General features: G+C 33.7%; 2 protein-coding genes across 2 annotated transcripts; one reads left to right on the plus strand and one right to left on the minus strand.

The window, feature by feature from the left end:
* Positions 1 to 4,999: 4,999 nt before the first annotated feature.
* On the minus strand, positions 5,000 to 10,274 carry LOC101895378 (programmed cell death protein 10). Its single transcript, XM_005185111.4, has 5 exons — positions 10,027 to 10,274; positions 9,718 to 9,895; positions 9,517 to 9,649; positions 8,562 to 8,726; positions 5,000 to 6,048 (listed from the first exon to the last, which is right to left on the minus strand). The coding sequence occupies exons 1-5, from the start codon at positions 10,144 to 10,146 to the stop codon at positions 5,964 to 5,966; spliced, it is 681 nt and encodes a 226-aa protein (XP_005185168.1). The 5' UTR covers positions 10,147 to 10,274; the 3' UTR covers positions 5,000 to 5,963.
* A 1,299-nt stretch (positions 10,275 to 11,573) lies between these two features.
* LOC101895206 (cullin-5) lies at positions 11,574 to 16,217 on the plus strand. The gene is made up of 7 exons (XM_005185110.4): positions 11,574 to 11,925; positions 12,051 to 13,522; positions 13,985 to 14,105; positions 14,171 to 14,528; positions 14,592 to 14,767; positions 14,828 to 14,977; positions 15,083 to 16,217. The coding sequence occupies exons 1-7, from the start codon at positions 11,917 to 11,919 to the stop codon at positions 15,218 to 15,220; spliced, it is 2,424 nt and encodes an 807-aa protein (XP_005185167.1). The 5' UTR covers positions 11,574 to 11,916; the 3' UTR covers positions 15,221 to 16,217.
* Positions 16,218 to 19,428: the final 3,211 nt, after the last annotated feature.

Genomic DNA, 19,428 nt, shown 5'->3' on the forward strand with positions numbered 1-19,428 from the left:
TCGTTCGGTTCGGTCTACTTGTATTTTTCATCTACACTAGCCAGCACACACAGCAATCGATTTTTGCTGTATATGCCTTACATTTTGGTAGCAAGCAGCGTTCTCTCGCTCTGTCTCTCTAAAACACACACGGTGTGCCACTGTTAATGTAACTGTTATTGATAACGGTACAATGGGACATGGAAAAGAGAGCGGCGTTGTTACTCTTAAATGTGTCAATGGAACAGTTCCGTTGGGTATTTCACATCCGTTTTGTTTCACACATGTGAAAAGTGTTGCCTACCTTAAGGCGTTAAATTGTAAAGTAATTATATGTCAATATGCGCTAGTGGCAAACAGTGGAGGCAATACTAATTGGTTTAGTAAACAATTTGAAAAAACATATACGTCTAGTAAGTCCTCGTAAAGGAGGTTTACCCGACATCAAGCTCTGATGTGAACACATTATTAGAATACAAGAAAATGTATTTACAACGACCCTTGGTCGAAATTTTTAAATGGTGGTCACTTAGCACAATTTTTGAGAGCACATAAGGTCTATAGTTGAAATACTTTTTGAAGAACTAAACATTAATTAAAAGACAGGAATAATTTGGCTAAAAATAAGGACCACAAGACCTGTAATCTTTGATTTATTTAGAGTATTTCATTAGCTGATATTCATTAATAACATCTAACTGCATCAATAAAGGAGTAAAGAGATTAACTGACCAATTCTTGGTGTGGAGGGGCAAGAGAGACAGAATTTCTGGAAATTTGTACTTTAAGAGTACAAAAGTACTAAAAGTTGTAGCATTTTGAAATTTTTAGTCAACTTCCACGCAGGCGACGGAAATAAGTAGGTTTCATGGGTATTGGTACTTTAATGTTGCAAAAAGTAATAAATGGAAAAACCCAATTCCTAGCTAGAGAACCTAGGCGAAATAACGATTTTAGACCCTATGTCTCTTTGAAACAAATCCGTTTCAGGACATTCTGCCTGATGCGCACGATAAATTTTGAAGAGAGTATCCGATTTGGTCCAAACTAGATACATCTTAGTATTATTATCAAACTTAGATCGAGTTCAGAGATGGGCAACGTCGGTCCACTCCTTCTGGTACCTCCCCAAAAAAGGTTGAAATTTTCCAAAAAAAAAAATTACTGCACAGAGAGAGAAAATATAATCCGATGTTACTCCAACTTTGCAAATCCGAATATTTGCATCAGTGCTAGATCAGGTGGGAAAATGGACAAGGTCTGTCCACTCCATCAAGTACCTCCCACACAAAGGGTCGAAATTTGGAATAATTATAACTCTTATAAAATGTGTTGTAAGTGCCTGATTCTCTTCAAATCAAACACATCACAATATTTTTATTAACCCAAGGTCTGGTGTGAAGATGGAGTATATGCTAGGTCAGGTGCGAAAATGGAAAATATCGGTCCACTCCATCAAGTACCTCCCACACAAAGGGTCAACATTTGGAATAATTATAACTCTTATAAAATGTGTTGTAAGTGCCTGATTCTCTTTAAATCAAATAACTCACAATTTTTTTATTAACCCAAGGTCTGATGTGAAGATGGAATATATCGGTCCACTCCTTTTGATAGCTGCTCCACAAAAGGTCAAAATGCTGAATATCCGATTCCATTCAGACTTGGCACCACTCAATATTTCAATAAACACAAGAGAACCAAAACGATCATAATATTCGAAATAAGCATCCGGTTCTATTCAAATTACACACATCACAATATTTTTATTAACCCAAGGTCCGGTTCAGACTTGACACATCTCAATATTTCCATAAACACAAGATCAGTTATAAAGATAGTGGAGATCGGAACACTCCTTCTGGTAACACTCCCCCCTCCAAAAAAAAAAAAAAAAAACAAAACGCTCAAAGAAAGAGAAATAAGCATCCAACTCTCTTCAAATTTCACACATACAAACATTTTGCAAACACAAGATCCATAAAGCGTCACAATTTTCAATATTTTTATTTGTCATAACTTGCGAAACAAGTCAAGCGGTTCTTTACAACTTGCTATATCTAAATATTTCTCTCAACCAGCAACCTGAGATGAACCTGGAATTTATGGTATATATGAACCTGGAAAATTGTATATAAATGCTCGATTTTCTTGTAATTTCCCCATACCAATCTGTATTATACGAAGCATGGAAATGGTACCACTTATCGCATATAAAGTGAAGGAAGTAAACAATAAAGTTCAAATTTGGGACGTCGGAATATTTATATCATATTTATTTGGATCCGATACGAAATGGACCAAAATGGCCCGTTCCTTTGGAACCTACTCCATAGAGGGTGAACAATTTGAATAATCAAATAAAATCAACAAGTTAAAAAGTATCAATCGGTTTATCTGATAGCTGTATACTCTCAGCCAATGTTCGATTATTTAAAGATATTTGAACTTCTGTTATGATTATTCAAATTGTAGACCCTCTATGCAGTAGGTTCCGAAGGAATGGGCCAATATTGTCCATTTCGTATCGGACCTAAATAAATATGAACTATTGTAGACCCTCTATGGAGTAGGTTCCGAAGGAATGGGCCAATATTGTGCATTTCGTATCGGACCTAAATAAATATGAACTATATCGAGGTAGTCGATATTTATATGAGATATGTGATAATTTTTATAAGATGTCAAAATGTGCGTGAGGTACGAGATGTAGTCGACGGAAGTATTCCATTTTCATACTTCACTTAATACAGATAAAAACATTGGTACGGGCAAATTTACAAGAAAATCGAATATTTATATCCAATTTTATGCCAAATCGAGAAATCCATATTCATCTCAGGTTTCTGGTTGAAAGAAATATTTTATTCAAAATATTGGCCCTTTGTGGGGGAGGTACCAGAAGGAATGGTCCGATCTCTACCATCTTTATAACAGATCTTGTGTTGATAGAAATATTGAGATGTGTCAAGATGTCTGAATGGAATCGGATGTTAAATTCTCGTTTTATGAGCTTTATGAAGCATAGAGCTTCATTCAAAATTTTGATTATTTTGTGGTGAGGTACCAGAAAGAGTGGAACAATATATCCCATCTTCACAGCAGATCTTGTGTTAGTAGAAATAATGAGATGTGTGAAATATGGAGAGAACCGGATGGTTATTTCGAATTTTATAATCGTTTTGGTTATTCAAGTTTTGACCGGTTGTGGGGGAGGTACCAAAAGGACTGGACCGATATATTCATCTTCACACCAGACCTTGGGTTAATAAAAATATTGTGATGTGTATAATGTGACGACTGTCGGACTCTTGCATCACATTTTGTAAGATTTATAATTAGTCAACATTTTGACCCTTTGTGGGGGAGGTACTTAATGGAGTGGACCGACATGGTCCATTTTCTCACCCGACGTAGCACTGACGCAAGTATTAAGATTTGCAAAGTTGGAAAATATTTTTTTTTGAAAATTTTGAGCATTTGTGGTGGAGGTATTAGAAGGAGTGGACCGATGTATTCCATCTTGGCTACAGACCTTGGGTTAATAAAATTATTGTGATGTGTAAAATATGAAGACAATCTTACATCACATTTTATTAGAGCTGTAATTATTTCAAATTTTGACCCTTTAGGGGGAGGCACTTGTTGGAATAGACCGATATTGTCAATTTTCGCACCCGAAGTAGCACTGACGCAAATATTAGGATTTGCAAAATCGGATCATCGATTCTCTTTCTGTGCAAAAAAATATTTTTTTGAAAATTTAGACCTTTTGTGGGGAAGGTACCAGAAGGAGAGGACTGATATATTCCATCTTAACCCCAGACCTTGGGTTGATAAAAATTTTGGGATGTGTGAAATTTGAGGACAATCGAACTCATACGTCACATTTCATAAGAACATTTCACATAAGATTTGTGGGGGAGGTTCTTGATGGTGTGGGCCGATATTGTCCATTTTCGCACCTGGCTTAGCACTGACGCGAATATTAGGATTTGCAAAGTTGGAGCAAAATCGGACTATCGGATTATATTTTTAGAAAAATTCGACCTTTTGCGGGGGAGTTACCAGAAGTAGTGGACCGATATTGCCCATCTCTGAACTCGTTCTAAGTTTGACAAAAAAAATATTACGATGTTCCAAGTTTGGACCAAATCGGATACTCCCTTCGAGAGTTACCGCGCGCACCAGCCAGACAGACAGACGAACGGGCATCGCTAGATCGACTCCAAATGTCCTGAAACGGATTTGGTTCAAAGAGACCTGGGGTCTAAAAATTCGAAAATATTTAAATATACTTCTTTAAATATACTTCTTAAATAATGCTTCGTAGGAGTATTTTGCACAAACCCACATAAAATACGGCTTTAACCCATTTAATGTCTTCTGGGACCTACCGTAGAATTTGTAAAGACCGCGTCGGTGTCGCATTGACCAAAATCTTTTGGATTTTCTCTGTAATTATTTGTGTGTTTTATATTGCACACTACGGAGTATAAATCGAGGTTTTGTTAATAGCGTCCTCTGCAATATCCAGAACCGTTGAAACATTGCAAGTACTCCTTTGAGGCCTATTGAGGCCAAAATCGTGATTTTATAATTTTGCTGTGGTTTTTCAAACGAGCTTCAGTCAGGTGTCTAACATGTATATCCTGCCAGCTGTTAACAGCTTTTTTTGGCAGGCACTAGCCCGCTTTTGGATGGCAATAACCGCCTGGCATAAGGGTATTTAAATGCCCAGCAGAGAGAATCAGGATTGAAAGAGCAGATTTATTGCTCCACATTCTACACTTTCAGCGAGGATGATCCCACCCGAAAAAGAGGAGAGTGTCACAATTCCCCTAATTTTACCATAGTGTCACCCGGTTTGATAAATGATGTGACTTGGCAACCCGTATTTTTTCTTAGATCGAGGCTTCTTGCCGTAATCGTCTTTATATGCAGATTTCCCAAATTCAAACCTTAAATATATATTGAATTGCCCTTTGTCCCCAGCATTCAAAAGAAAACTTCACACTCATTTGATTATAAATAGATATTTATTTGTCTTTATCAATTTTGTTATGTACTTTTCTTTTAGTTTTTGTTTAACATAAAAAAAATAAAACAAAATAATGAAATACATATTTCAGTTATATATTTCTACATGTAAATGTATATAATAAGAATAATTGAGTTAATAATTAGTTTGTTTTTTTAGTTTTAATACAGTTTTGTATTCATTCTTATGGTTTCATTTTTTTTTTTGTCTTAACCAATGATGGCTTAGATTTAAACAGGGGAAAGTCTAATTAATTTTGAATTGGAATTGTATTCTTTTTTAACAAAAAGGATGAAGAAAAAAGTTTCAAACAACAACAAATAATATTGGGAAAAACGAAATAATTCATATTTACATTTGTATAAGATGTTGTTTGTGATTTGGATATTTTGTTTTTTTTTTTATTTTTATTATTGCTATTTTAAAAATGTTCACGGTTTATGTTTCAAAAATATGCCTAAAACTACATAATAAACAATTTGAGTAAACACAAGGATTTAAAGACGTTTCGTAAACTGTTTGTTATATAAATAATAAATATTTTGTTTGTTTTTTATTTGTTTGTTGGCTTACTGCAAAACTAACATTTTTTTTTTCTATATGTGTATTTATGTTCTTCTCGTTTTGCCTTTGACAGAAATTAACAATTCACTGATTTTGAAAACATGTATTTTATTTTGCCGCCGCAGCTGCTTCTCAAAATTAAATTTCAATTTAAACTAAGTCCATTCTGTCTTCTATTGTTTTTGTTTTTTTTTTTTAATTTTTCGTTTTTGGTTTTAGGAAAAGTATGTTGGTGTGTGTGTGTGTGTTAGTTTGGAAAATAAGTTCGATCTCATAATACAATTATACTTCTTGTTTCAATAATAAAATAGTTAATTTGTAATAATAAAAAAATTAATAATTATATAAAAAATGCCACTAGTTTTAGCACAAAATTGTTCTACTCGCATTTACTTTTAACCGTTAGCATTATTTGATTTGTTTGTCGTATTAAATACAGGGCACTTATGAATACTGCATTGGGCCTGAAAGTAAATGGAAGGAAAATATTATTATATTTGAACGTTATTAAGATTAAATTGAATTTTTATATTCTACACCTTAAAACGAAGGATATATTAAATTTGTCATTCCCTTTGCACCTTCTTAAAATATCCATCGCATAACCAATAAAGTGTATATACAGGGTGAAATAAAAAAAACTGCAACCAACTTTAGACTGCTGCCATTTCTAAGCCACTCGTCCGACAGCTGGTAAAATTATTCCAGTGACATCTTATTATATTGTTTAGAAGCGTACAAAAGCATTTTGGTGGGAATTCTCCAGAAAAAAGGGTATTCGTTATGGAATTCAAGCGTGATAGTGTGATTTCTTTATATTTGGCTAGAAAACCACAAGAAGCTATCGTTAGAGAACTCCAGCATTTAAATGTTTTATTTTGTGTCTCGTTACCGTGATACTGTTAGCGTAGCCCGACGTCAAGGAAGTAGACGGCACGAAAACAATTTGGCCGCAGACCTTGAACATTCCAACAGGATTAAGTACCATCGCAATTAACGGATATCAATCCGTTGGACTATTATGTCTAGAGTATTTTGGAAAGCAAGGTTGGTACTACAAAATACCAAAGTGTCGATCACCACAAGCAAGCGCTTCGCCGGGAATAGGCCAAAATACCGCAGAGCAACATTCGGGCGTGTGACGGTTTCATTGACCGTTTGAAGGTCATAATTCGTGCCAAAGGTGTCCAATTCGAACAAATCTAAGCTTATTCTAAAGTTTCATGCTATTTCCGACATTTTTTGCTTTCATTCAATAAAATTTAAAAAAAAAAACCAAGTGTAAAAATTATGACTGTTGACTTTGTTGCAGTTTTTTTTATGTCACCCTGTATATACTTAATGAACGTAAAATTTAATGTCCATTTAGCCACGCCCGCGTGTCTATCTGTCCCTCTCGCTCGCACTACAAAATATATAGCTATGGATTGTTTACAGGCAATTAGCTTATATCCACAATAGTTTAACTTCTCGCAAAACATAATCAATGTAGGTGGACATTTTTATACCGTTCCAAGATAAAGGAACCGTCCCAATAAATTAGCTGCAGTTTTTTGAGTCACCGACAAATATCGGTAAATTTCAAACGCAAAATTTTGAAAAAAAATGAAATTTAACAACATTGGTATATATGAGTAGGTCTTAGCGACTACTTTCATTTCGTCGCTAACCTACCGAAAAAATTTCATTAACTACCGAAATTATAAACATTTGAATTTTACCAAATTTTTTTTGGTAACTCAGAAAATGAATTACAGAATTCCACTACAGGTGACATTTTTTGTCCGACGAATCATATAATAATTGATGAGAATTGGTCCAAATTAAGATATAGACCCCATATATATTTCGTCCGTATTTAATTTTATTGTGCGCCATATGTTTAATATTCGTTCAAATAGAAATTCAGACCAGAAGCAAGTTCCTCAAATTTGGTAAAAATCAGTTAGGATATTGCTATAGCTCCCATATGTATGTTTTATCCGATTTGGTATTTAAATTCATCTCTTTCATAATATGCTCCCTACAACAATGATATAAGATATAGCTCAGAAATTCCTCTTCATTTCATTTCCAATAAAAACGTTTATTTGCTACGGGTAGCTCTACTAAATATGCATAGTGGAGTTGGGTATCATATAGTATGTCCCGCCCTGGTTTTTGCCTTTTTTCGAATTCGACAACTTCAATTATTTTGGTAGCCTCCGAATTTTAGTGTTTTGAAAGTTCTACAACGGAATTGATAGATCAACGATATCTTTTAATTGTCGAATAAACGTTAGCTCTCTCTTAAACAGTCGGTCTAAAAAGTGTGACTGCTACAGCAGGCTAGTAAAACTATATAACCAATCGCTTTGTCATTATCTTCTTCGCGTATCCATACATTTTTCTCTCTTCTCTATAACAAAATGACAGTGCATTAAAACTATGCCTCAAAAATACATCCGTAAACTTATTGTTACAGCACTTTGGGTCCTTAAGGTTTTGCCTTTTCTCTAATGGTCCGTTCTGACAATATTCCTATCGAATTCGTGCTTTCTAACTACTTCTGCATTCCTTAATAAATAATCCAGAAAACCAAGAAAAATCTTAACAATCTGCCGGTTATTGAAATTGTTTGCCAAAGAAACCTAAAAGTAACAATCAAAGTTATTAAAAATAAGTCTTCATAAATACCCATAAAAAATTATACCACCGATACTTCCTTAAAAAAATGCATTGCAATTTCGCACAAATTGCCTTTCAAATATTTCTCTTGCAACTGGTGCCTCGTAACGTTAGAACATACCCCACAACAAAATCTAATTAGAAATCAATTAAATGTGTTCTGCGAACAGCAAGTATTTTATCTATATGCTATGCATGCGCTTATCTCTAGCATTTCCTGAATTCACCCATACATGTGATAAGATTATACCGTCTAGGCAAATTCAATTCATATTATGAAAACAAAAATATGTGTATACGGAATACTTACTGTCCTTCTTTGAAATATTCTTTTAGTGTTGTACTGAACTTTTTCGAATATTTCACAAATTCCTTTTTACGCTGTTCGACAGCTTGTTTGCCAGTCACACCGGGTATAAAATTTCCAATTTCATTGACAACATCCAGTAGTTTTTTGATGGCGCTGGCAATTTCTCTGAAAATAAGCGGAAACAAAATTATTTAGAATAAAACAATAAATAAAGTTATCATTCGTTTTTAGGTATGTTCACTCTATGCTTGACATAAGCTGGAGTTAATCTAGTTAATTTAATATGCTGAATTCATGGTTCAAAAAAAGAACAATAATATAACTTGCACTATGTGGAGAACTTCTGTTGATTATTTTGTGCCCCATAAAAAGTAAAAAATTGATGTTTTCTAAAAGTAATTCTGCTTTCTTTCAAATTTAAAGAAAGGCGTTTAAGGACCTTCTTCCTAGAGAATCAGAAAAACTTTTTGTAAAAGAAATTATTTAGGGAACTTGAATATTTCCCAAAATATATAGCTTTGTTATGCCTAACATAAAATGGAATTTACCCCACATTAGTTTTACATACAACCCTACTGACTGACAAACCAAGGCTACTTTTCCATTCTAATAACGAAGAGCTCAATTAAAGCAACTGGTTTTCTATTATGGCATCTTTCTCTAAGAACCTTTTCGTAAGAACCATTTTGATAATCGCCATTTCAGTCAATGAAACAAACAATCTAAAACAATTTGTACTACATTGTAGACTTGATTTCAAAGAAAAAAATTGATTTAAAATGACACATGACTTTTTAAAGCAGTTCTTCTAGGAACCAAAAATTATCCCCATTATGGGAGAAAAGAACATGCTTTATTGTGACACTCCTCTCAAAATAGTCTGTTGAACTATCTTCCGTTACAACCATACCAACTTTGAGGAGTCCTACCCACTAGACAGTCAACCACAACTTACTTTATAGTTTCCAAAAATGTTTTTCTGTCTTGGATTTCATCTGGGATACGGCTTAAGATCACTTTAAGTGCCACTGATTTGCGATTTAATTCCTGGAATGGTTCTTCAGTGCGTGTTAAACGATATTCATTTACTGCAATAAAAAAACGTACAACATTAGAGACATTGTTTTCAGGTGAGCCATCCAATCACATTTCTTACAATCGGTTTCTGGTAGATTTCCCTGTAATCTCAGTACACATTCATTCAGATTTACATTCAGTTCTGCCCTTCGGACAATGGCCATAATAAAATCATAACAAAATCCTGGATTATTTTGTTCTGTTTTTAGAATTGATGAGCGTAGTGACTGGGCAGCTCCCACATCACGCCGTTCCAACTGCAATGCAAATGAAAACAAAAACAAACACATAAATATTATATTATGCAAATTAGATCAATTGAATATGAAACCCTACTGTTGGCACTGTTGTTGAATTTTTACTTGACTGCACTTTCATTCCAACTCACCTGTGCCAATATAGGTCTCAATATTACGGGCAAAACAAGAGCTGGTGTTGGCATTTCACCCATATTGCTGCTGCTGATATTGGTGTTATGGTTTAAATATGATTTATTTGGTATTTGCATAGAATGTTTGAACAAAATCTGAAGGGAAATTGAATTGTTTTCGAACACGGAAGAACTACCAAAGGAAAAAAAATATTTTCACACAGAAATAAAAACCATACAAAAAACAGGTATCAGTTCAAGGTGAATTAGCTTAATTTAAGAAGAAGCACATATGACAGGGAACTTACATCAGTGTGAGTAGCTTAAAACGGATGTGTTTAGTTGACACTGGACTAAATAAAAATAGGGTGATTCAGAAAATTAAAAAAAAATATTTGACGGAAATCGGATATTAATTTGCTTTATTTCATGATTTTTGGAAAAAAGAAATATAGACAATAAATTGGAAAAAACAGTTTATTCTCTTCTGTTATTGAATGTATTGTAAAATATACACATCCAAGCAATAACCTAATAAAAATTTAAGAACTTTCAAGTTGTTACTGCCTAAATTTTTATAGTATAGATTTATAAGCTTGATTAGCTGAATTTTAAACCTCTTTGTGGCCGTAGCGAACATCTTGATCATTTTAAACTGTATATAAAATATTTTTCTCATATTGCAACATTGTGGAAGGTAAATCACAGGCGTTCTTTGTGAGCACTTTACCCCCTCAAAAAGAATTGTCTATACAGGTCCACGATATCGTATAGCCCCCATATAACGGTAAACCCGATATTCGGTATTTTGATGATTTTAGCCACATTTTTCAATGGAATTGTATAAAATTCAACACAAGGAGTTCTTTGTAAGTACTTTACCCCAGGCATAGATTTGTATACATTTATATTTCCACAATATCGTATATCCCCCAATATATTGGCATCTTCCGATATCCGGTATTTTTAAGATTTTCACAGAATTTTTAATGGATTTTATTTTTTGAAAATGTTCTAATTCGTTCCAAATGGTGGAGGATATTCCAAATTTGGCCCGGCCGAATTTACTGCTTTTTTACTTGTTTGTTCAAAAACTACAATAGGTAATTCCGCGCTCTTTTAGTGAATATGTTCAGTTTTCCTTATGTCTCATTCGTAAACAAAAGATGTCCCTCGGGTTATGCATTACACTCATTCGTCTCATTCGTAAACAACAGAGGTCCCTCGGGGATTTAGCTTTCTGTTTATTTTTTTTATCAAGTATTCCTTTTTGGCCTTTATATAACACAGTAACAACCAACTAATTTCATATTAAAGGGCTGTTACAGAACCTGCAAGAATCTCCTATTTTTAAATTTTTTTTCGATATCATAAAGGGAAAATTGGTTATCATAGTAAAAACTTTTACATTCTTGCAGTTCTGGAACAGGCCATAAGTTGAACAGGAATTCGAAATCGACTATGAATAGTCGAGTACTCGGTTTTCACCCAAGTTCATAGTCGAGTTCTAGTTTCAGAACTTTGAGTACTCGAAGTCGATTATTCAATTAATCGGAAGTCGACTTACCTATCCCTAGTTTGTGAAGAGTGACTTATTTTTTGTAAACACAAATTGTCAGAATTTAATTGAATTTATATTTATGGTCTGGCAATGTTAATTGCTTCTCCAAATAAATAACAACAACACCAACAACAAATCGGCGAGAAGCAGAGTAGAGTTCAGGTTAATGGAATTTGTTTGCAATTGAGCAACAAAGATTGCAAAAAATAGATTGTTTTTATTTTGCCGAAGCTTTGATGTTAATGATCGCCGAAAAGCCAGAGAAAGGAAGAAGGCTAATTAGCTCCAGGAAAACAGCGAAATAAATGCATTACGTTATTGTAGATTAAAAAAACTTCAAGAATAAAATGTTAAAGGTAATGCATCGATTGCATTCTAGCTGTTGTATTATGTGCTAATTTTTTGCTGTTCTTTTTCATAATGCCGTCGTTCGCTTTGTGTGATGTGCTGGTGTGTTTGTGTGTGCGGCTGCGGCGTCTAGGGTAAAGGACAGCGTTCCTTTGAGGAAGTATGGCCAGATATGCGAATAATTGTTCTCAAACTGCTAAAACAGGAAACCGTTTCACAAGTTGAATGGCAAGATTTGTTTTATGGAGTCCATTTGGTTTGCTTGTGGGATGAGAAAGGTGCTGCAAAAATTTACGATTGCCTACGTAACGATGTTGTGGAATTTATAGCCCATGCCCAGCTTAAGGTCCAGTCTCAGAGGGGTGAACATGCTCTGCTCACAACCTATATCATTGAATGGCGCAAATTCTTTACTCAATCCAGTTACCTGCCTCTACCATTTCGCCAGTTGGAACATGTGTTTCAATCCAAAACATCATCTTCGTCGTCCGGTTGTTCTGCTTCAACTTCCGCCTCAAGTTCCTCAACGTCTGCTGCATCGACTTCGGCAGCAGCTGCTGCTGCCGGCACTTCCTCTGCAACAGCGTCTTCATCATCGTCAGGCTCCAAAAAGAATCCCACCGAAGACAGCATTGTGCGCAAACTAATGCTAGATTCTTGGAATGAACACATATTTAAGGATATCAAGGATCGCCTGCAAGAATCGGCAATGAAAATAGTGCATGCCGAACGCAATGGCGATGCCTACGATGCCCAACTGGTAATTGGTGTTAGAGAAAGCTATGTTAATCTGTGTTCCAATCCAGAAGATAAATTGCAAATCTATAGAGAAAACTTTGAAGCTGCTTATTTAAAAGCAACAACTGCCTTCTATCGCTTAAAAGCCACTGAACAACAACAAGCTAACGGTGTTTTGGCCTTTATGAAATATGCCGATGCAAAATTGCGTGAAGAAGAAGCTCGAGCTAAGCGGTACTTGGAACCTAGTAGTTATGCGGTTTTGGCACAGACCTGTGTTAAAGTTCTCGTCGGCGATCACATGAATACGATTATTGCAGAATGTGCGCCCCTCATTAAGGAATATGAAACAGATCGTTTGAACTTAATGTTCCGTCTACTGGATCGTGTTCCCAATGGTGTTGATCCTATGCTACGTGATTTGGAGAATCATATTGTTTCTGCCGGTCTTGCCGATATGCTATCGGCATCGGAAATTATTACTCAAGACTCTGAGAAATATGTTGAACGTCTGTTGGAATTGTTTAAGAAATTCAGTGCTCTCGTTAAGAATGCCTTCAACGATGACCCACGTTTCCTAACTGCCCGCGATAAGGCATTTAAGACGGTGGTCAATGATACGAGTGTCTTTAAATTGGAATTGCCAACTGGTATACAAAATCGTGGAGTTAAATATACGGCACCGGAAAGTAAATGTCCTGAATTGTTGGCCAACTACTGTGACATGTTGTTGCGTCGGACACCGTTAAGCAAACGCTTGACTAGCGAACAAATTGATGCACGTCTCAGGGATGTTTTATTGGTATTGAAATATGTTAACAATAAGGATGTATTCATGCGTTATCATAAGGTTCATCTAACAAGAAGGTGAGTGAAAGTTCAACGCTGTTGTTGAATTATAAAAATTTAGAATACAAAAAAAAACGTTGGAGCACTTGTGAATTTCGGCTAATGAAGAGTGGGCCTTTCAAAAGGGAATACGATTTTTTCCTCATGTTTTTTTATTATTATCGATTAAGGCATATTCCATTCTTTATTTTATTCTGATTGCTTATCAGTGCTGCTTACTTATATGTGTATGTACAATTACAAAAAACAGCCTTAAGCCGTTCAATTGAGCTATCTGCTAAGAATTGAGTATGTCTACAAGGAACTACAAGAATAGCGTCATAATTGTATTTTTCCATTTTTTTAAGAAAATATGATACAGAGTAATATTATTTTCATTCTCAAATACTTAAAAAAGTTATTTTAGATCAAATTTTGCATTGGAATTAAGACCATATAATTGTGTAATTTTGTAAACAATTAATTAATTTCTTTTTTTAGACTCATATTGGGTACTAGTGCTGATAGTGAAAAGGAAGAAGACATTGTTGAATGGTTGCGTGAAGTTGGTATGCCCGCTGACTATGTGAATCGTTTGGCACGTATGTTCCAAGACATTAAAGTAAGTTTGTAAAAATGTTCTATCTGAACGGTATTTTAGACTGAATCTCCTTGTTCCCATTGCAGGTTAGTGAAGACTTAAATACACAATTTCGAAATTCCACTGGCCGTCATGATGCCATTAATATAAAGATTTTAAATGCTGGTGCTTGGGCACGTTGCTCAGAGCGTGTTTCAGTTAGTTTACCCCTCGAACTGGAAGACTATATTCCCGATGTTGAAGAATTCTATAAGAAAAAACATTCCGGCCGCAAATTGCAATGGTATCATCACATGAGCAATGGCACAATAACATTTGTCAACAATTTTGGTCGTTATGATCTAGATGTGACAACTTTCCAAATGGCCGTACTCTTTGCTTGGAATCAAAGACAACACGATAAAATTTCATATGAAAATTTAAGATTAGCCACTGAATTGCCAGGTATGAGAAAATTGAATTTTCTGAAATTACAACTAATGTCTTAATCTCCGGATTTTTGCACAGATCCCGAGCTAAGGCGTACACTATGGTCCTTGGTCGCATTTCCCAAATTGAAAAAGCAAATTTTGTTAATGGAACCCAATTGCCCATCACCTAAGGATTTCACAGAGAATACCTTGTTTTATGTTAATCAAGAATTTGCTGTTGTTAAGAATGGCAAATCCCAACGTAGGGGCAAGGTAAATCATACAATGTTATATAAATGCATATTGCTGTAATTGGTTTATTTCCTTTTCTAGTTGAATTTAATTGGCCGTTTGCAATTGAGTACTGAACGTTCGATACAAGAAGACAATCAATCAATTGTTCAATTGCGTATTTTACGTGTACAGGAGGCAATCATAAAAATTATGAAAATGCGTAAACGTATGAATAATGCCACACTACAGGTATGGATAACAAAAATGAAGAGGCGAAATTTCAAAATAAAATGACTTATGATTTCCCTTTTTACATTTGCCTGGACTAATATCGACTCTCTTTTTTATTTACAGGCCGAATTAATTGATATTTTAAAAAATATGTTTTTACCCTCGAAGAAAATGATTAAAGAGCAATTGGAATGGCTTATCGAACATAAATATATGCGGCGTGATGATGATGATATCAACACTTTTATATATATGGCATAAGTTTACATACACTTGGTTTTTTACACTGTCACATACACATACATGAAGTATATGCTACCTAAATTATATACATAGGAAGAATGGGAATATTTTTATTAGTTATGCTCGAAAAAAAGAAAACAATAATTTTGATTTGCTTCAACTTACAGGAACTCTTTTGGGAAAGGAGTCGACTACTAGTTCTTATGAAGAAAGTAAGCAAAACAAAAAGTCCTGTTGTTGCAAAGATTGGAAAACAAAGCTTAAAATCGAGTTGTGAATACATTCAAGCCAACGTTGCAACATTTTTACCGATTTTTCTATACTTGCCTATTCTTTTTACCACAGAAATTTAATATTCATACCATTGGCATACATGTTATATCTTACTACATCGCATAGTGGTATAAAAGATATGATATTTTTTTTAAGCCAGTCAATGGGCAACCAAGAAAAATATTACAGTGCATGGTAAAAAGTGCGATGAGAATATATTTCTATTATTGAGAAATATATTATCAAAGTGATTGTCATACAGCAAACACAATATTCCAAATTCAAAATGTTCGCTCATTTTAAAATTATTCCTTTGTCAAAGTTAATAGAATCTCTGTGATTTTTACACTGTAATCAGGAAGCTATTCACAAGGAAAAAGTAAAGCAGAATTTTCTCAAAGAGCCTGTTTTACAATATATTCTTTCGTATCTTTGGGGTTTCCGTAAACATTTTACCGTTGTCTTTGATTATAAATAATTTTGTTTTTATTTTTTTTTTTTTCAAATTTTGTATTTAATTTTTTTTTTTTTTGTTAAAAACGTTTTTATTTTATACCGTATATTTGTATTTTTACTTATTGGCCTAATATCGCATTTCCCTTCAATATTGTGTAAAAAATTATATGAAAAAATGTTTCTATATTTTACATTAGAATATCATAAGTTGTATGTACATTATATCTATATATTTTAGTTATAAGATTCTAAATTTTTAAATTATATATTTTCCTTCTGCAACATATTTAAAACATTGCTTATGTTTCTTTTTTCGCAAGAGAATTTTACATTGTGTTCAAAATCGATTACAAAACATTCAAGTCAGTATTGATTCAAAAGCTATAGGGCAGCTCCAGTTTTCTTTTACACATTTTGATTTGCTCATCAATCCAGCTTTAAGCGAGAAAAAAACGGCAATTTAAATTAAAATCTATAATTGTTTCATACTTTTTTATGTGATCATTCTAAAACTTAAATGTTATATGAAATAAAACTGATAATATTACATAGCTGGAATAAAATGTCATCAATTTAATACAAATAGTATTCATTTCAGTTTACAATGCAAATAATGTCCCAACACATATGTACATTTTGATTTTTTTTATTCCAATGTTTTAAACTGTTTTCTATCCACTAAAAATAAGAAAAGTCTGTCTATAAATTCTAAATTGGAATGAAAACGAGTTATGAGTTATGTTCATATTATGGATTAAATCGGAAGCAAATAAAACATATAATTTCATATAGAAAAAAAGCAATTCATTTGCATAAACATAAAATGAAAAAGAAATAAAAATAATGTTCGAGTTTAATAAAAAATAAGTATGATGAAAATAAAATAATTTTACTTGTTTGGAGGCAATTGATAAATTCTGTTCATAATGTAAGTATAAGAAACTCTAAACCAAGCCTACAAAAGAAAAGTCTAAAGCCAAGAAACTCTAAAGCAAACCGACAAAATAAAAGTCTTGATCGCAGGTTATATTTTTTGCAGAAGCAGCAATCATGAGGAAAGATCTCAAACGCCAGGTCGAAAAAACACCAACAAAACTAGTATGTTATTACAAAAAAGTACGGAAACCCAATAAATGTCTGATACTTCTCGGACACTTTTGGTATGAAAAGTTCTGTTTTTATCATCTTATTTATCGCAGACAAAGTTCCATACAAAAAATTAGAGCTCTATGCATTTGACGATCACTTAATACTAAAGATTTAATTTTTAGTTTTTTTTTTGTTTTTGTACTTTTAATACGAATTTCCAAAATCTCTTTCCGAACACCTTTATGTTACATCATATTCAGAACAATTTGGTACTTTCATACGCTTTTTTATACCCTCCATCTCGTTTGTAATATCCCTAAATATTCGTCGTAGACCCCATAAATGATATATATTCACAACCAGCATACAATTCTAAGTCGATCTAACGATGTCTGTCTGTTGAAATTGCGATACAGCCCACATTATTTGACGTAGAGCGTCAATAGCAGAGCAATTTGTATTATGTCTAGGATTTGATGATTTTTGCCACATTTTTTCACGGATTTGTCTAAAAATTGGTATTTGTGGGTCATAATGGGTTCTAAACTTCCTTTACCCTAAGGTGGAGGGTATTAAATGTTTTTTTACTTGTTTACTTTCCAATTAGCGAAAACCAGTTTGTAGACCCAAATTATAGACTTATAGACTTAAATGCAGAACACAAATAACAGATCTAGTTATTTTCAACTGTCACTTCCATAGACCTAAAATGAAATCCACTCGATTTCAAAGTCGACAATGTAGTAAGGAGGAAATAATCTATCTACATTAATACTTGTGGAAATAAATATTAGATTTTGCTAAATCACATTTCTTACTCGAACAAAATATAATTTTTTGGGTAATCTTGTAAAGTACAAAATACACTTTATAAGATAAGTATAATACGGATAGACCAAATTTCACAATTAAACAGACGAGTTTCACATTTTTTCAATACTCAATATAAGCAATGCTATAAACACCGATGTTCCTGTTTTTATATAGGCACTAGGTTAGGTTAAAGGGCGCTATATTTAGACTTCTGCTATGATTATTTAATTTGTTGACCCTCTATGGAGTGGGTTTCGAAGGAATGGGCCAATATTGTTCATTTCGTATCGGACCTAAATAAATATGATTGCGACGTGCCAGCATTGGATTATATAGGTTGATTCATTGGCTTTATATGAGATATGTGATAATTTGTAGAAAATGTTAAAATGTGCGTGAGGTACCATATATAGTCGACCCTCATACTTCATCTGATGCAGCTAAAAATATTGGTATAGGCAAAATTACAAGAAAATCAAACATTTATATTGTTCATTTCAATCATAAATTCCATATTTATAAATTCCAAATTCATCTCATGTTTCTGGTTGAGAGATATATATTTAGGTATAGCAAGTTGTAAAGTATTTAAAATTGTGACTCTTTGTGGGTGAAGTAACAGGGGTACGCAGGTATATATCATTTGTGTTAGCAAAAATGTTTGTATATGTGAAACTTGAAGAGGGTTGAATTCTTATTTCGCTTTCTTTGAGCGTTTTGTTTATATGGGACAGGTAGCAGAAGATATGGTCCAATCTCTACCATCTTTATAACAGATCTTGTGTTAATCAAAATATTGAGATGTGCCAATTCTGGATGGCATCGGATGTTAATTTCGTGTTTTATGAACTTCATGAATATTCAAAATGTTGATCCTTTGTGGCGGATGTACCAGAAGGAGTGGATCGATAATCCCATCTACCTAGCAGATCTTGTGTTAGTATAAATAATGGCATGTGTGAAATATGAAGAGAACAGGATGCTTATTTCGGATTTTTATATTCGTTTTGGTTATTCAAAACTTTGACCCTTTGTGGAGGTGGTACCAGAAGAAATTGTGCGATCGCAACCATCTTTATAACAGACATTGTGTTGATAGGAATATCATATGAGTTACAATTATTCAAAATGTTGACCCTTTGTGTGGGAGGTACTTCATGGAGTGGACCGATATTGTCCATATTCGCACCTTACTGACGTAAATATTAGGATTTTAGAGAGAGAGACTCATATCTGAAATTTATGGTAAAATTGAATGACAAAATATAAAAAAAATTCATAAAATATAATAATCGAGATATAATCTATGAAAATAGAACAAGTAAAGGGCAGGAGGATTGAACTGTTAATGCCTTCCATCATTTGGAGAGTAATACTACTACCATAATAAAATTGCAGATCTCCTTTATTTCAATCACACTGTGCAAGGAAAATCAGAAACAACAAAAATCACTTTGAATGATGGTCCCGTTGTGAATAATCAAACTTGTGATGGTTCACAAACACCAACCCTGCTGTAGCATTAAAAACGCTAAATTAGCCACAGTTAATTCTGCAGATAGCAAACTATTATTAAAATAGAGGAGGCTCATGTA

Source organism: Musca domestica, unplaced genomic scaffold, assembly GCF_030504385.1.
Source record: "Musca domestica strain aabys unplaced genomic scaffold, Musca_domestica.polishedcontigs.V.1.1 219, whole genome shotgun sequence".
Lineage (NCBI taxonomy): Eukaryota > Metazoa > Arthropoda > Insecta > Diptera > Muscidae > Musca > Musca domestica.